This window comes from Stylophora pistillata, chromosome 7 (assembly GCF_964205215.1).
Source record: "Stylophora pistillata chromosome 7, jaStyPist1.2, whole genome shotgun sequence".
Classification (NCBI taxonomy): Eukaryota; Metazoa; Cnidaria; class Anthozoa; order Scleractinia; family Pocilloporidae; genus Stylophora; species Stylophora pistillata.
Genome location: NC_142525.1, coordinates 2689200 through 2703696, shown reverse-complemented (window position 1 = coordinate 2703696; position 14497 = coordinate 2689200). Strand labels below are relative to the sequence as shown.

Sequence of the window (14497 nt, the reverse complement as noted above, 5' to 3'; positions counted from 1 at the left end):
CTAAATTGACTACACTTTTTTTTGCGCGCTCTGTTGTAACGGATATCCACTATCGGCCTTTATCGGATGCATCTGCTTCTGCCCATATCTTTATATCTGTAAACACTTGAAGGGTGCTGAAAGCCTAAATGCGTAAGGTGATATTCAGTTAGAATCGGTAGATCGGAAACATTGCGTGCCGTATAAAATTTAATTATATACAAGCCAAATTTTTCGCGTCACATACCGCAAAATAGGATCGAGTATTAATGGTAAGATGACGTACCACTTTTCCACGAGAGAGGGCCCTGGAAACTAGGTCATCCAGTTGACCCAACTCTCCCCTCCCTTCCCGCCACCATTTTCGAGGAGATGAACTAAATAATCTACGTCTAGTTATGCTTGATGTCACAGCAGAGCTACAAAAAGATCTTCAATTTGCTCTGTGCTGTCGACATAGAGTCCTGGTGAAGTATCAAGGGCCATTTTTCTCTCCCTTCGTCGCAGAAATTACTTACTCAAGCAAAACAAATTACATCACGTCGCATTTTTGTTTCCCCCCATTACACAGCAGATTTGCTTCTCACGTGCCTTAATGACGACATATTTGAAAAAAATTAGCCAATCAGTGTTTGATGCTATCAATATCTTATGTCACATGATTATGGGGCTTATAAACTACAATTTTCAGCAGAAACTCCATCTTGGATTGTTTCGCTTCAACAGTGATTGAACGAGGCAGTTAACGTTCTAGAATTTTACAATTTTAACACCGTATTTTCCTGATCTCTACCTCTACGACCATCGAAATGTCTCTTTGCCGACAGGGATACCAAGAGGAATGCGAGGCTGGCATTAACAAGCAAATCAACCTCGAGTTGTATGCAAGCTACGTGTACATGTCCATGGTGCGTACTCATTTCAACTTTGCTACTCCTTTGTGATCGATTGTTTTAATCGATGTAACGATTTCGTTCTTGTTCTTTAGGCCTACCACTTCGACCGTGATGATGTAGCTTTGCCCGGATTCCACAAGTTCATGCTGAAACAGTCGGATGAAGAACGCGAGCACGCCCAGAAGGTAAGCTTCAAGAGACGTTTTGATCTCAAGTCTTCGTCTCTTTGTAGTCTGACCATTCTCTCTCGATTGAATTTCAGTTGATGGCTTATCAGAATATGCGGGGTGGACGTATTGTGTTGAAAGACATCAAGGTGGGTGGTTTCTTTAGTATTTTATGGTCGGGCATGCTCTCAATACGACGTTTCGTGCCCTCTCAACTCTCCCGAATCAGTCTTTCAGTAAACAGGTTTCTTCTGCATTTAAACTAGAGCGACTAAGGGGGCGCCTAATTGAGCCCATAGTGGAATTCACCATTAGGCATATGAGGTGTTTATTCTCTCGTGTTAGTGTTAGGCATCACTCCAGCGTGGCATTACGTAATGCATATAGGAACGTACTCTCGTAGCACGGATCGTTTCCGAACATCATCTAAAAGTAGGCAGTTGATGTTTGACACCATTTGGTCAAAATTCGTGTCCCCAGAGCTTAATGAAAAGTTTTACGTTTTCTTAGCTGAAACCACAAACTCGAATCAAGTTGCGAAGAGAACTGTTGGTTTTCACACGCTGTTCGGCGGAACAATAAATCCTTGTGAGGCAAAGTGTTAGTTTCAGATCGACTGTTTTTTGAAACAGAAATAAAATCTTAATGACCAAGCTTATTAGAATACTCGTCCTATAAAAAGGTTTGAACTCGGAAGGAACGAACTTTGAAATGAATCTTTTCGCAGCCTTGAAATCAAGATGTATCAACTGAGATAGCGCTTTATTTCTGATAGTGTTACAGAGGAGCAGTGGTCTAGTAGTCTACCCCTTAATATTGGATATATTGTATTAGTGACAAACTATATTACTGAAAAAATTATTACGCAGAACCAAAAAACATTCTTTTTATTTGGAAGAACGTTGCCATGTGTAAGAAGACAAATCTCAGGCACGGTTTGTCCCCCACTCCCTTACATTTTAAAGGAGAGAAAAACGGCTAGTTACTGAGTGTGAACCAAAGTTGTAATAGTTCAGTACATAGAATCCTAAATGAAACAGTAGTGAACAAATTTTTCGATTACTTTGCAGAAACCAGAGCAAGATGAATGGGGAACTGGTTTGGAGGCAATGAAAACAGCCCTGGATTTGGAGAAACATGTCAACCAATCTTTGCTGGATTTGCACAAAGTGGCTGATAAGAATGGCGACCCTCAGGTAAGGATTAGTCAGATCCCATTTGTTGCTATGGTGGTCAGTCTTGTGAGCATTGTCACTTGTACCTGGTGGGGGAGAGAGAGAGAGAGAGGAAGTTGTTTGTATGAGTATTCTGGTCAGCTAAGTTGTGTTAGCCTTGTAGCTGATGCTAAGCTCTTTCTTTGGTGCACTGTGCTGGTTAGATAAAGCTCAGACATCTTAACTGCTAGCAGCAATTTTGTCAATTCTCTCACTGATGCATCTGTGAGCTGCCCTTTTCAAACAGTTCTCCATCCCACAGAAATGTGCAGGAACTCAAATTCTTGTTAACTCTCTTGTTAGACTTCTTATAATTCATGAATTTTTTTTAAAGTTAAATGCATCAATTTTAGTTGACAGACATCATTGAAGATCTCCTGAAAGAGCAGGTTGATTCCATCATGGAGTTTTCTGATCATGTGACAAACTTGAAACGTGTTGGATCTGGACTCGGAGAATTTCAATATGACAAAATGACATTAGACTGTGAATAAATTCCTATTTGCTTTTAGTTCCCATCACATTAGGTCATGCCGAGTTAGCTTCACATTTTTAGGTTTCATGTACTAGCATTGTCATTTAGGGTTCGGTCTCAATTAACTGCCTAGCAGAAACAATCCAAGAGTGAATTTTGTGCAACAGGAATGAGTAAATGTCTTTATCTTTTAATTGGTGGATCAAGTATTGAGTAAATGTATTATCTTTTAATTGGTTGATCAAGTATTTAATAATGGCGGACAATATATGTAAACCAACCTTCAATAATATATTGGAAGTTAATTATTCTCGAATATGAGTCAGAAATGTCTTTTTTGGTAACTTTCATATTTATTTGTAATGATCAGGATCTATTGGAAAAATAAACTGGATGTGTCAAAGAATTCTGAGAGATGTTTGATGTGAAGTTGTGCATTCTTTGCTTTGTTTTTCTACTGCTTTGCTTTGCATTTGTTTGTGTGGCTGAGCACTCAGTAATTTTGCTGCTTAAGTTTCCCACACAGTAGCACCCATAAGGCTTTTTAAATTTCAGTTCAGTAGTTTTTAAACTACTATTCTTATCTGTTATCTCCTGGATAGATGATGGACTTCCTTGAGGGCGAGTTCCTCAAGGAGCAAGTGGAATCTATCAAGCAGTTCTCTGACTTTGTCACCAACTTGAAACGTGTTGGTCCAGGACTGGGTGAATTCCAGTTTGATAAGCTGACGCTGGGTGATGATGACTAAGGGTTCAGCAACATCCCTCTTCAACCATATGGGCTTTAGACATTAATATACTCAAACTGGATTTGCCATTCTGTTACCTTTTCTTTTTCCTTAAATTTTTTTGTTTCATATTTTTTGTTTTGTTTTGGTTTTTTTTTTTTTTTTTGTCACAATTAAATTACTATCAATGATAAGATTTCTGCCATATGCTTGTCAAAGGTTGAACATTAAAGAAAAGAGGAGAGCAATTATATGTGTTTGTCAACTGTGTTCCCTTCTTGAGCTGTACATCTGCAAGCAGAATTTTTTTCCTTTTTCGAAAGGAAATCTGACAAGAAGAAATAGAAACTTAGCAACTTTATCCTTTGGTTTCGTTCCCACAAGGAGTAAATGGGTTGGAAATAGTATTGACCCATTACACCGTAACATCAGTATGCATATTCTCTATACTGTTCTCTATACATTTCCTAAGGTGCTGACAAGATTCAATCATGATCAATATAACAAGTTATGGAAGAATAAGTAAGGCAAACCTATGTTGATAGAAAAAAAACCTTGTAGATTGCAACTAGATATAAAACACAGAAGTTACGGATCAACAATGTGTAAAGACAAGGAGTTGTAAAAGAAAACAGATGTGAAATGGGACCCTCAAGCATGCATTTCAGTGATCATACCTTTTTAATAATCATGGGGATTTCAATATACTCATCCTCCCTTACTAATATATCCAGTAAACATTTGCAGAGTTCTTTTTTGAAAGCTTTCTTTGGGAGATTGGTTATGTAGCTTGGTATCCCATTCCACGGTTTAACTCCGAGCCGAGAAAAAATTGTTTCGTATTTCAGGTCTAGAATATTTAACCTAAACCTTGCCAGACGTAGAAGATTGTGTATTGTATGAGTGGATACTAGATGCTTTCTGAAATGAATTTAACATGTTTGCTGGGGCTTTACCATCATTGAAATCATGCATTCACGTTGATATGGACTCATAGTAAAGAAAAGTTATTGGAAGCATGTTAGCATTGAAGAAAAGAAGACTTGCATGGTCATGCCATTCGGCAAAGTATGATAAATGAAACACTCTTTTCTGAAGAATTAGTAATTTGTGAAGACAAGTCTTGCAAGCTTGACCCTAGGCAGCAAGACCGTAAGTTAAATAAGGATGAATTAATGACATTGATGTTAAGTAGTATAAGTTGGGGTACAAAATGGCGTAACTTTGCAATATACCCGATCGTCTGTTAATCCATTCTTAAGAAATATTTTCCCTTATTTTAATCACATAAAAAGTCTCACAATCACGAGGAATTTGTTTTACAGAAGGTGAATGTGATAATGCCTTCAGTGAACTAAAGAGCCCTTGAGTCCCTGCATTACAATTTTTATCATTTTGGTTCAGAGAATTTGGTTTTGGATCAACTAGTAATGCCTTTTTTGATATTCTTCATTCTCATCATCTTTCTACTTGATATTATATCGATGTTGTATTGATATGGTAAGGAGAAATTCTACCTCAGTCACTCGTGGGGGTGAAAGGTTGAGGTACATTTGGAACAAGGACTGCTTGAATTAGCAACAAAAATTGTCCTCTGTATACATGGTTAAATAGGTTACATAGGCTAATTCACCACTCCCCATAGGGCTTTTAAGGGCCAACACCCACCCATCCCACCCCAGTGGAAGACATCCACCACACAGTAGTCTCGTGCGTGGGAAATTAAGATCTCCTACCCCTAACCCTGCTGGAGACGGGGTCTATGGTTTATTTGTCCTTATCCAAGAAGACTAGAATATCTATCCATTTCTTGTTTTAGAAAGGTAGCAAATTCTCCTCGGTTATTTTAAGACCATGAGTATTGGTCTTGCTGGGGCTCAAACTCTCAACCTCCGGCACAACACAATCCGGCGCTCTAACCAATTGAGCTATATTCTACGCGCCCATCTAATATACACACTAAAAACCATTTCTTTGTCCTGTGTGTCTGTTCTGGAAAACATGACCTTGAAACATGATGTGACTGTGAGTGTATAAAACAGTGTAATTGTGTACCCTCACCCCTGTGCGTGAGGATTGTTTTACTTAAAACACCCCCCACCCAACCAGAGATTTAAGGTCTTAGCTATTATGAATCTTCCAACTGTGCAAGACCACCATGAAAATATGTGTACAGCAACATTTTGCAACATAGTGAACGATCCTCAGCACAAATTAAACAAACTTTTACCACCCCGCTGTGTAAGCTCTCATAGGTTAAGGCACAAGTGTACCTTTGCTTTGCCACTTTGCAAGACAAATAGGCTTAAAAACAGTTTTTTTATTGCTTCGGCCAGAATAGTCAACAGCCACAAATAATGTACAAGTTCCCCCTTACGACGAATTACGTATTTTTTAATAATAAGATGAATACATGTACATAGTAATATTTATTTTATATCTGTGAATACACAATTCAGTTCATGCTGCAAAGTATTTACCACTAAAGTATTTATCTATCTATCCAAAAGTAACTCAAAACATTCTTAAAGGAGAGACATTTCAAAACAGCAATACTGTCTCCAATGAGATTGTCAATAGTGGACAGTCAGCTAACTCATTACACCATAGCTAAACTAATCATTCAGCCACAAAACTAAAACTATGATCTGAGCATTGAGAATCTTAGACACAAATGAAATGGTAGTGTCATAAAAATAAATATAAAACAAGTTTTATGAAACACCCCAACTTGACTCATGATAACTTCTATTTAGTTGTTAAAATCTTCCCTCGCTTCCCAACAACAGTGGCACGAACCAGCAGTACATCAATTCAAATAGTTGCAAGCCAACAATAATATTTCTTTCATTAACACAAATGAAATGATAAAGTACTTTTAAATAATAATGTCAGTATCATTTTTCTGTCCTTGTCTCAGATGTTCTTTTTGGTAGCCTGGCAGTCAAACATATCAACTAGGATAGCCCTTCCATAGAGCTTGTTTTGTCCATTGCAAGCAGTATGTGTTGCTGCACTGTTCTGGTTCTTGTTTTACAAAGGTTAAGACACTTTGCACTCATTTTTAAGTTCATCTGGTAACTCTGGTGCCACTTCCGGCATCTCTGGAAAAGGCCCAGTGAACCCTGGTGGCTGATTGAGAAAAAAGAGTTACTAATGTCTGACATTAATATCAATGAGAAGAAGAAGCAAAACTATTGTCAATTCTTGTCCTTCTATTAAGGGCCTGCATTTCTTCCCTCCTCAAAAATCCAATTCCCAAATTGCAGTTCAATCTGGAAACAGCTGATGTTGCCACCTCTTGGAGATAATAATTATTGTGAAATTCCTGTTCTTAACTTACAGGTGTAGCCCAAATGTTTCTCCACCCACTAAAGACCAATAAGGCAGTCAAATGCAAAACAATTTGGATATATCAACAAAGTTGAAATGGTAAATTGGCCACCGTAACGATTACAAAAGCTGACGTTTTGAGCATTAGCCCTTCGCTCGAAACGTCAGCTTTTGTAATTGTTGCGGTGGCCAATTTACCATTTCAACTTTATTGATATATCCAAATTATTTCGTTACTCCCACCGACGCAGCCACAAACAGTTTCTTTCGAAACTATCAGCCTTTATTCAAATGCAAAATAGGCTGGAAATACATAAACGAAAAAAACACTACAACTTGAATAATTGTCTCGACCTCATTACATACACCTAGAACTGATCATACCATTTCTCCAACAAGTTCCGATGGAGGCTGTCCACATTCTTGCATCTGGAAGATGATCAACAATTGCTTAATACCTGTTAACCTTTGTCTTACATACTAGTACCTTTTGTTTATTTTAGTTTGCCATGAATGTAATTTAGATGAGCTAAAAATGACAATTATTTCAACAATTGCCTTCTAAAGACACAAAAGGCTAAAAGTCTTGAATCTGCTACAATCAAACCTCATAAAATTTCACTGAGCTGGCTAAGCAGACATGTTGCCACTCTAAAGGTATAAAATCTTGAGGGTAAGAGGGACTTTAACATAATCACCTGTTGCATGAGTCCAAGTAGTTTTTCAAATCGCTTTTTCTTCACATCATCTGGATCACTTGTGCTCTCAGTCTCATACTCTGAACAAATTCTGCCCACTACTTTAAACTGGTTTTCATAACGAGCAAACTCCTCTGTTGTTAATGATGCTTTGTTGTCTTCTAACCACCCAGGATACTAAAATTCAAGGTTAAATATCACATATTATTACACAACTCAGGCAGTTAGATGGTCAATAACTAAATCAACCAATCAAAATGCTCTATTGCCGGTCAATATACTCTCATTATTGAACTGGGCACTGTCCCGAATGGTCCCGAATGATACCGCACTTGTGTCCCTTTGAACTTCAGTCGTATAATAAATCTCTTATTAACCAAGCTTGCTGGAAGAATATCGGCCCTCGGTCTTTTTTGTATGGAGCACACTGCGCTTGGTCCGTACTGTCAAGACTTCAGGCCAATGTTCTCCCAGTACAGCCCTCGCGCTTGGTTAATAAGATAAATTTAATCCATTACAAACGACATGCAGAGGAATGTTTTCCTATGCATGTCTAGCTTCTACATTCTACTGTAATCAAAGACTAGCAAAAACCTGCTAGAGGTGTGGGTTCAAGTTCTGAGGCCCATTACTTGAAAGTCCCAGTAACTTTACATACCCAAATTCATAATTTTGAAAATTAATCTAAATAATTGCATGGATCTGAGCTAAAAAAAAAAAAATTGGTGACCTGATACTTTAACACCAAATCGATCAAGTTCTTGATCTTGAATGTCAACGCTATGACCAAAAATCAGCTTGTCGGGTCAGTAAAGTTACCAGAACCCTTGAGAAACGGAACGAACTTCCTTCAATCAAGGAGAATAAAAAGAGACCTTCAAATTGCACTGGAAGCTTGAAGACGTGTGTTGGCCTTATAATCATAAGTTCACCTTTTCTCTCAAGTCTTTTAATGCAGGATAAAGTACATCTTTGGACAACAAGTTCTGCATCATTCCCTGCATCAAGGGAAGGAAATCCATGTCTCCATCACCACCAGACAAATTCATATCTGACACTGACTTTAAGAAATCTTCATTAAAAGAACCAGCATTCTGTGGAAAAAGAAACAAATTAAAAGATAGATCAGGGAGGGGAAGTTTTTTTCCTCAGATAATTAATAAAAAAAAAACACACTTTGCAATTCATAAAATCATTTTTTTCCATCATGACAAAATTCTCAAAAACCCCCACCAATTTGTCACTAAGCTGTACCACCTTTTTTTCCAAAAGAAATAAAGAAAGTCTAGGACTAGAAGTTCATGAATATAGCTGGGTTTCATAAGTTTTAAAGTAAGTGGCAAAACCTGCAAAGCAGGTGGCTAATGGAAGTTCGATTTTTGATGTAATGTTACTCAGTGATTTGAGAGAAAGTAGGTGGTGATTTTGCGTGACATACACAGAGAATTTCATCAGTTGTCAGTTCTCATTGCAACCCCAGATATAGTGCTTCCACACTACTAGAATCAGTACCCAGTCACTTAACTGACTGCATTGGTTAACTTACTGACAGTCATCTTCAGTCTTCGATAACAAATCAATTAAAAAAAATTTCGTGTCAGTGAGTTGACCAAAGTTGGCAGAAAGTTGACATCAGTGAGTTATCGTGTGGACAAAGTGACTGGTAATGCGATGAGACTGGAGTAAATCTTTTGTTCCAACTTTCTTGTAAAATGATCATTAGGAACAGGAACAAATCTCACATCACATTACATTTTTCAATGGCATAATTATTATCAACTTCAATCAACCCTTTTTCTCCTGAGATCTCAGTGGTAATTCTCCTTACGGTCAATCATGCAGTTCTTATGATGTTTGTTTGGAGAATTTGGCATTTGATTCACTAATCATCCCCTACTTGACATTTTAACGTAAGGAAAAATTCTCTGTTGGTCACTCATGGGAGTTTATGGGTCAACAAAAATAGTCCATTTTACAGTTGTGTGCTTGGTTGCCAAGCCTTTGAACGGGAGTGAGGCTAGAGATGACCTTGTTATGATACAAACCTTGCTGCCTTTCAAATGTAAATCACTTTGTTATCATGCTAACTAGATCCAGGTCTCTACCACAGCAAGGTCACCTTCAGCCTCACTCTAAATCAAAGGCTTGGAAACTAAGTACACAACTGCAAAATGGCCTATTTTAGTACTACGGTAATAAATGATCACCTCTAAATCTTTGGCATTCTGAGCCAAATGATTCATGGTTCTGGCCAGATTAGCTTCGAGATCTGCCACCGATGATGGATTATCTAGAACATAAACATTTACCATTCAGGAGAAATATTAAGCAGTTCTTGCAGCTTTTTCAGATGTACAGAGGAGCTATCATTTTAAATCCTGGTATTTAAAACTACCGCTTTCTAATATTGAATTTACTGGGCTACACCTCATTGCTAATTGTGACCAGAACGTTAACACCCTAAAATTGATATGCATTTTCTCCATATCGTTCGCTATATATTTTCTAAGGTGCAGACAAGGAGAAGATGTTCAATAATCAAGAGCTTCATTTATTTAGTACCTGATCATTTCCTATATTCTTGTAACCTTAATTTTTTATTCAGGGGGGTGATATTGTAAAGAGAAATGAGATGATGATCACCCTTAATAGTCAAAAAGTCACACCATATAAAATTTAAATTTACTCTGGACATCTCAAAACCACAGTATTTCGTAGAGGTGACTTGAAGTAATGGAGGGAGAAGATTTCAAAAAGTCTCAGGGCTCGACACTAATTTTTCAACTTACTAGGCAAGTAGCTAGTGACATCTTAGATGTTTTTAGATTTTATGACAATCTCAGTCTGTTTACTAGCCAAACTGGCTAGTGGAAATTGAAAACCTCTAGCCAAAACTGAATTTCTACTAGTCTGTGGCTCGTGGGGTACCATTAGTGTCAAGCCCCGAGTCTATTGGATTTTAAGGGTTTTTACTGAATACAAAGGTCTTTCCTTGGGAATAGAACATGTCGTGACTATTCTACCAGATCTTGCCAATTCTCTCTTCATTAAGTCTGTAAAAATTTCAAACACTAATTAACAATAATTGGAAAACAGACTACATAGATAGAAGTTCATATTTAAAGAAGAATAACACCTTGTGTATGATGCTTCTCTATCACATAAAAAAATAGTTTCTAGGGTGTTGCTGTCCGTGGGTCTGTTCTGTAGTATGTGGTAAAGACATATTTAGTGACACAGTTGACTACACCTCATGTGCCACTTTTTTTTTTTTTCTTACTATGTTTTGATGTCATCTGCGTGTAAACTATTACTAAACAGACACATGGCATGGAATTTATCCTAAACTGATGATGATAAATGTTAAACCATCTTACCATGGTCTGCATTAGCTGCAGCTTGTGCAAACTGTTCAAGTTGTGCCAACAGTTCTGGTTCATCTCCTAAAATTGATTTCATTGCATTTTCCAAATCTTCTAGGCCAGCCATTTGGCCAAAATCAGTTCCTGAACGAGCATTATCAGTGGTCTGTTGAGATGAAGCTGATGCACTGCTACTTCCCTCAGTTTTCAGTGTTGATTTTCGGCTGTTGCCAGGACTTTTGGCAGAATCTGACAATTTCTCTCCGTTTTCTGAATTAGTTTGTGAGCTATCTTTTGTTGCCAATGGTGCTTTGCGGTCAAAATCTTCAAGTGCACCTAAAGAAATTAATGGCAAATAAAAACGAAGAAAGAACAAATGGTTTACTTTCTTACTTCATCAAAATTAGCTCCATCTCTGAATATGTTGATCTTTCATGTTCTTCCTTTTGGGTTAAAGTTGTCAAGATAATTTGGTTCTATCGAATGAGTTGATATTGTCATTTGGTCAACATTCAGAGTTAAAAGCTGAGGTTTTGAGCATTAGCCATTTGTCAACTCAGTTGACAAAACCAAATTACCTCATCAACTCCCCAGGGACACAGCCCCACAGTTTCTCTAGAAACTTATTCCTTTGTACATTCAAAGCTATCAAGAGTCAACTACATACAAACAAGATTAATGAATCAAGTCATATATTTTCATATCATAACGACCCTGGACATTCTGGGCCTTAAAATCAAGGACGAGCAGTGACTGGAGCAGGCCAAGTAGACCTTGAGGCACACCTACTTTTATAACAGTGTCAACCCATTCCTTCACAAAACTGATTAAGATGTAATTTCTCCTTACAATATCGAGACAATTTTCTGGTCTTATCCTGTTCACAGCTGATCAGCTAAACTTAAGTGCTTAGGGGAATTACCTTAAAGGGTTATGTTACACCTTGCACCAAACCCAAACATCAAAATGAAAATGTCTCCTTTGAGTGCGATGATCGATGATTGCCGTAAAGTTTCAGAGTAACATAATATAATTTGGATATCAGGTGAGTGCAAAGGTGATTAAGCAGTTTTTAATTTTCTCTTGATCTTAAACTCAAGCGGAAAAAACCAATAACTTCATTTTAAGACTACAAAGTGATCCAGCAAGAGTAGCTAATATTCGAACAAACAACTCACTATCAAGAAGTTCATCTAATTCATCATCAACTTTTCGATCTTTGTGCTTCGCATTTCCATCCATGGCTTCTGATATAACTTTGGTCAGCGTTCAATATCATTAGTACCAACCTTCTCCATAAACTCAGACCGCGCAGACGGCGAAATGAACAGACGGTTTCTGCAGAAAAAATTCACAGCTTGTGCACAGTATTTGAGGGTTTTTCAAACTTTTCTAGCAATGGTAAGTTTCAAAGCTGCGCTTATGGAAGCGTTACTTTGTTTTAGTTTCAATCTAGAGAGTTAAGTAATCTCTCTTAGTTTTGGTGATCAAAAGATTGTACAACTTTGAGACGATCAAATGTACGTTAGATAGCGGCTTACGATCTCTCTCTCCCCAAAAGGGGAGAGAAAGGGTGACACTTTCAGCAAGGCTGGAAGAGCCCTGTTTTTAAGACAGTGTGACAAACATGAAGATAGCATCCTGGTACTTTACTTTCTCCTGTGTTTAAAATGTAACCAACGAGTCACTGTAATTCTCCGCAGTCTTCACCAAAGCCCACTAAATTCACCGCTGAAGAGCGGGAGACAGAACTTAAGCCTTTAAAGGCCGCAGGTTGGACAGAAGTTGAGGGGCGTGATGCTATCTGCAAGGAGTATAAATTCAAGAATTTCAACCAAGCATTTGGTTTCATGACACGTGTGGCTCTGATGTCAGAAAAAATGGATCATCATCCTGAATGGTTCAACGTGTACAGCAGAGTACAAGTAACCTTGACAACACATGACTGTGTAGGGCTTTCTGAAAAAGATATCAAGCTGGCAAAATTCATGGACAGAGCTGCAGGGTCCATGGCAGTGTAAACATAACTCAAGAGTTACCAAGTCACTTAATGCAAGTCAGTGTAGCTGTGCACGATTGTTTAAACAGTTACAGACTTAATTATAGAAATAAGGAAATTGGTGACTACATGTATATCTTGTAACAGCGTGTATCCAACACGGTGTTCTCTCTTAATTTTTAGGTAAAAGATAAAAAGAAAAATTTCAAACCAGTTGAGCAATCCCTTTACCTGTTAAATTTTCTAGAATTCTAGGGTATTTCAGGGGTAAGTAAGCGGTATGACTGGTGGTAATTTTACTGTTTTCCACCTGAAAAAGAGAACAGGGAGCTTAAGAAACAAATTATGACTGTGATGCCTTGGACAGTGTCAGTTAAAAAATGAACTTATATTTTACCTATGAATCGTGCAATACTTTCAAGTCATTTAGATTGTTTATTACAGTCAAAACTATCTGTAAACCGAATATGGAACACAGCATTATATTAGAAATCAAAATTTAAAAATTAAGCTGTCATGGCTCACATTCTCCAGACAACACATAGTTTGGTCATTTGGCATTGTTATTTTGCAAAGGACGCAAAGAAATTTATGAAGACCTTAGATGTACGTGCACAGCCATTGTTCTGCTTATTAAACCTTTTGTTTAGGGACTTTCCTGTTTCCATTATCGCTGCAGTTTTCTTACACTCCCTAACAATTCCAACAAGGACAAACATACATGCACTTCTCCAGAAAAAAAAATGTGAAGTTTTGGGGAATTTAATAGATGAGAGCCAAAAGGGTAATTCACTTGACAAGTCTTTCAGTTTCATTGTGACCATGCAAGAAGTAATTTCTCCTAACAGAATGAAAACACTATCAACCAGACAGAAATGGATAGATATTCTAGTCTTCTTGGATAAGGACGAATAAACTGTAGGTCCCGTCTCCTGCATAGTTAGGGGTAGGAGACATTAATTTCCCACGCATGAGATTACTGTGTGGTGGATGTCCTACCCTGGGGTGGGTGTTATGCAACGAGCTTGTCTGTGACCATCTCAGCTATGTTGTTAAACAGTTAAACTGTAGACTTGCCCATGTTTGGGCTACAGGTGTATATATATTTTGTAGTTCAATTTTATCCTTGGTTCAAATTTTATTTTCCTTTGTTTCAAACTCACTATCATACATTAACATGACCGAGAACAAAGGAAAATAAAATTTGAACCAAGTTTAGAATTGAAATACAACATATATATAAAACAGATGATGAGAATAGCAAAAAAATAATCCATTAAGGGAATGTTGATTGCTTGAACATAAAATTCTCAGAACTATTATAAGAGGAAATATATGGTAAAGAGTAATGAGAATTACTGTTGAGATCTTAGGAATACAGAGGTTAAATGTCATTCAAATACTCTCACAATATGAATGATGGGAACAAACACCTTCATGATGTAGAGAAAGATGACAATGACACAGCCAAACCAATCACAAGACATTTGGAAATCTGCAGATTTTCCCTACATCTGTACACAGCATAGAAAGTTGCTAAACACTAGAATAAAAATTTATGCTTTTTTTATGTTTTATTTTGGTTTCATCAACTGAGTTGATATGGTAAACTGGCCACTGAAAGGGTTTACTAAAGCTGGCATTTT

At 37.5% G+C, this 14497-nt stretch overlaps 3 protein-coding genes across 4 annotated transcripts; 2 read left to right on the top strand and 1 right to left on the bottom strand.

Annotated features, from left to right (window-relative positions):
• Positions 1-665: 665 nt before the first annotated feature.
• On the top strand, positions 666-3708 carry LOC111329748 (soma ferritin). Of its 2 annotated transcripts, none has more exons than XM_022934513.2 (5): positions 666-887; positions 968-1060; positions 1138-1191; positions 2113-2238; positions 2610-3137. In XM_022934513.2, exons 1-5 carry the CDS (start codon positions 789-791, stop codon positions 2748-2750), a joined length of 513 nt encoding a protein of 170 aa, XP_022790248.2. In that variant the 5' UTR covers positions 666-788; the 3' UTR covers positions 2751-3137. The 2 variants fall into 2 exon arrangements, with proteins under 2 accessions (XP_022790248.2, XP_022790246.1); XM_022934511.2 differs by lacking the exon at positions 2610-3137 and adding an exon at positions 3334-3708 and having other exon boundaries at positions 668-887.
• A 2051-nt stretch (positions 3709-5759) lies between these two features.
• On the bottom strand, positions 5760-12163 carry LOC111329775 (peroxisomal biogenesis factor 19). Its single transcript, XM_088728855.1, has 7 exons — positions 12031-12163; positions 10868-11188; positions 9698-9780; positions 8423-8584; positions 7491-7667; positions 7177-7221; positions 5760-6591 (listed from the first exon to the last, which is right to left on the bottom strand). The coding sequence occupies exons 1-7, from the start codon at positions 12092-12094 to the stop codon at positions 6502-6504; spliced, it is 942 nt and encodes a 313-aa protein (XP_088584981.1). The 5' UTR covers positions 12095-12163; the 3' UTR covers positions 5760-6501.
• Positions 12122-14428, top strand: LOC111329789 (pterin-4-alpha-carbinolamine dehydratase). Its single transcript, XM_022934558.2, has 2 exons — positions 12122-12253; positions 12556-14428. Exons 1-2 carry the CDS (start codon positions 12176-12178, stop codon positions 12871-12873), a joined length of 396 nt encoding a protein of 131 aa, XP_022790293.1. The 5' UTR covers positions 12122-12175; the 3' UTR covers positions 12874-14428.
• The last annotated feature ends 69 nt before the right edge of the window (positions 14429-14497 follow it).

Bases quoted from the DNA above. Each gene is read 5' to 3' on its own strand.
- LOC111329748 (XM_022934511.2), top strand. From the start codon at position 789: ATGTCTCTTTGCCGACAGGGATACCAAGAGGAATGCGAGGCTGGCATT. The intron at 888-967 runs GTGCGTACTCAT...CTTGTTCTTTAG, and splicing joins GCTACGTGTACATGTCCATG to GCCTACCACTTCGACCGTGA. The intron at 1,192-2,112 runs GTGGGTGGTTTC...ATTACTTTGCAG, and splicing joins TTGTGTTGAAAGACATCAAG to AAACCAGAGCAAGATGAATG.
- LOC111329789 (XM_022934558.2), top strand. From the start codon at position 12,176: ATGAACAGACGGTTTCTGCAGAAAAAATTCACAGCTTGTGCACAGTAT. The intron at 12,254-12,555 runs GTAAGTTTCAAA...AATTCTCCGCAG, and splicing joins TTCAAACTTTTCTAGCAATG to TCTTCACCAAAGCCCACTAA.
- LOC111329775 (XM_088728855.1), bottom strand. From the start codon at position 12,094: ATGGATGGAAATGCGAAGCACAAAGATCGAAAAGTTGATGATGAATTA. The intron at 11,189-12,030 runs GTGAGTTGTTTG...TAATTTCTTTAG, and splicing joins ATTAGATGAACTTCTTGATA to GTGCACTTGAAGATTTTGAC. The intron at 8,585-9,697 runs GTGATCATTTAT...CTTTTTCCACAG, and splicing joins AGAATGCCAAAGATTTAGAG to AATGCTGGTTCTTTTAATGA.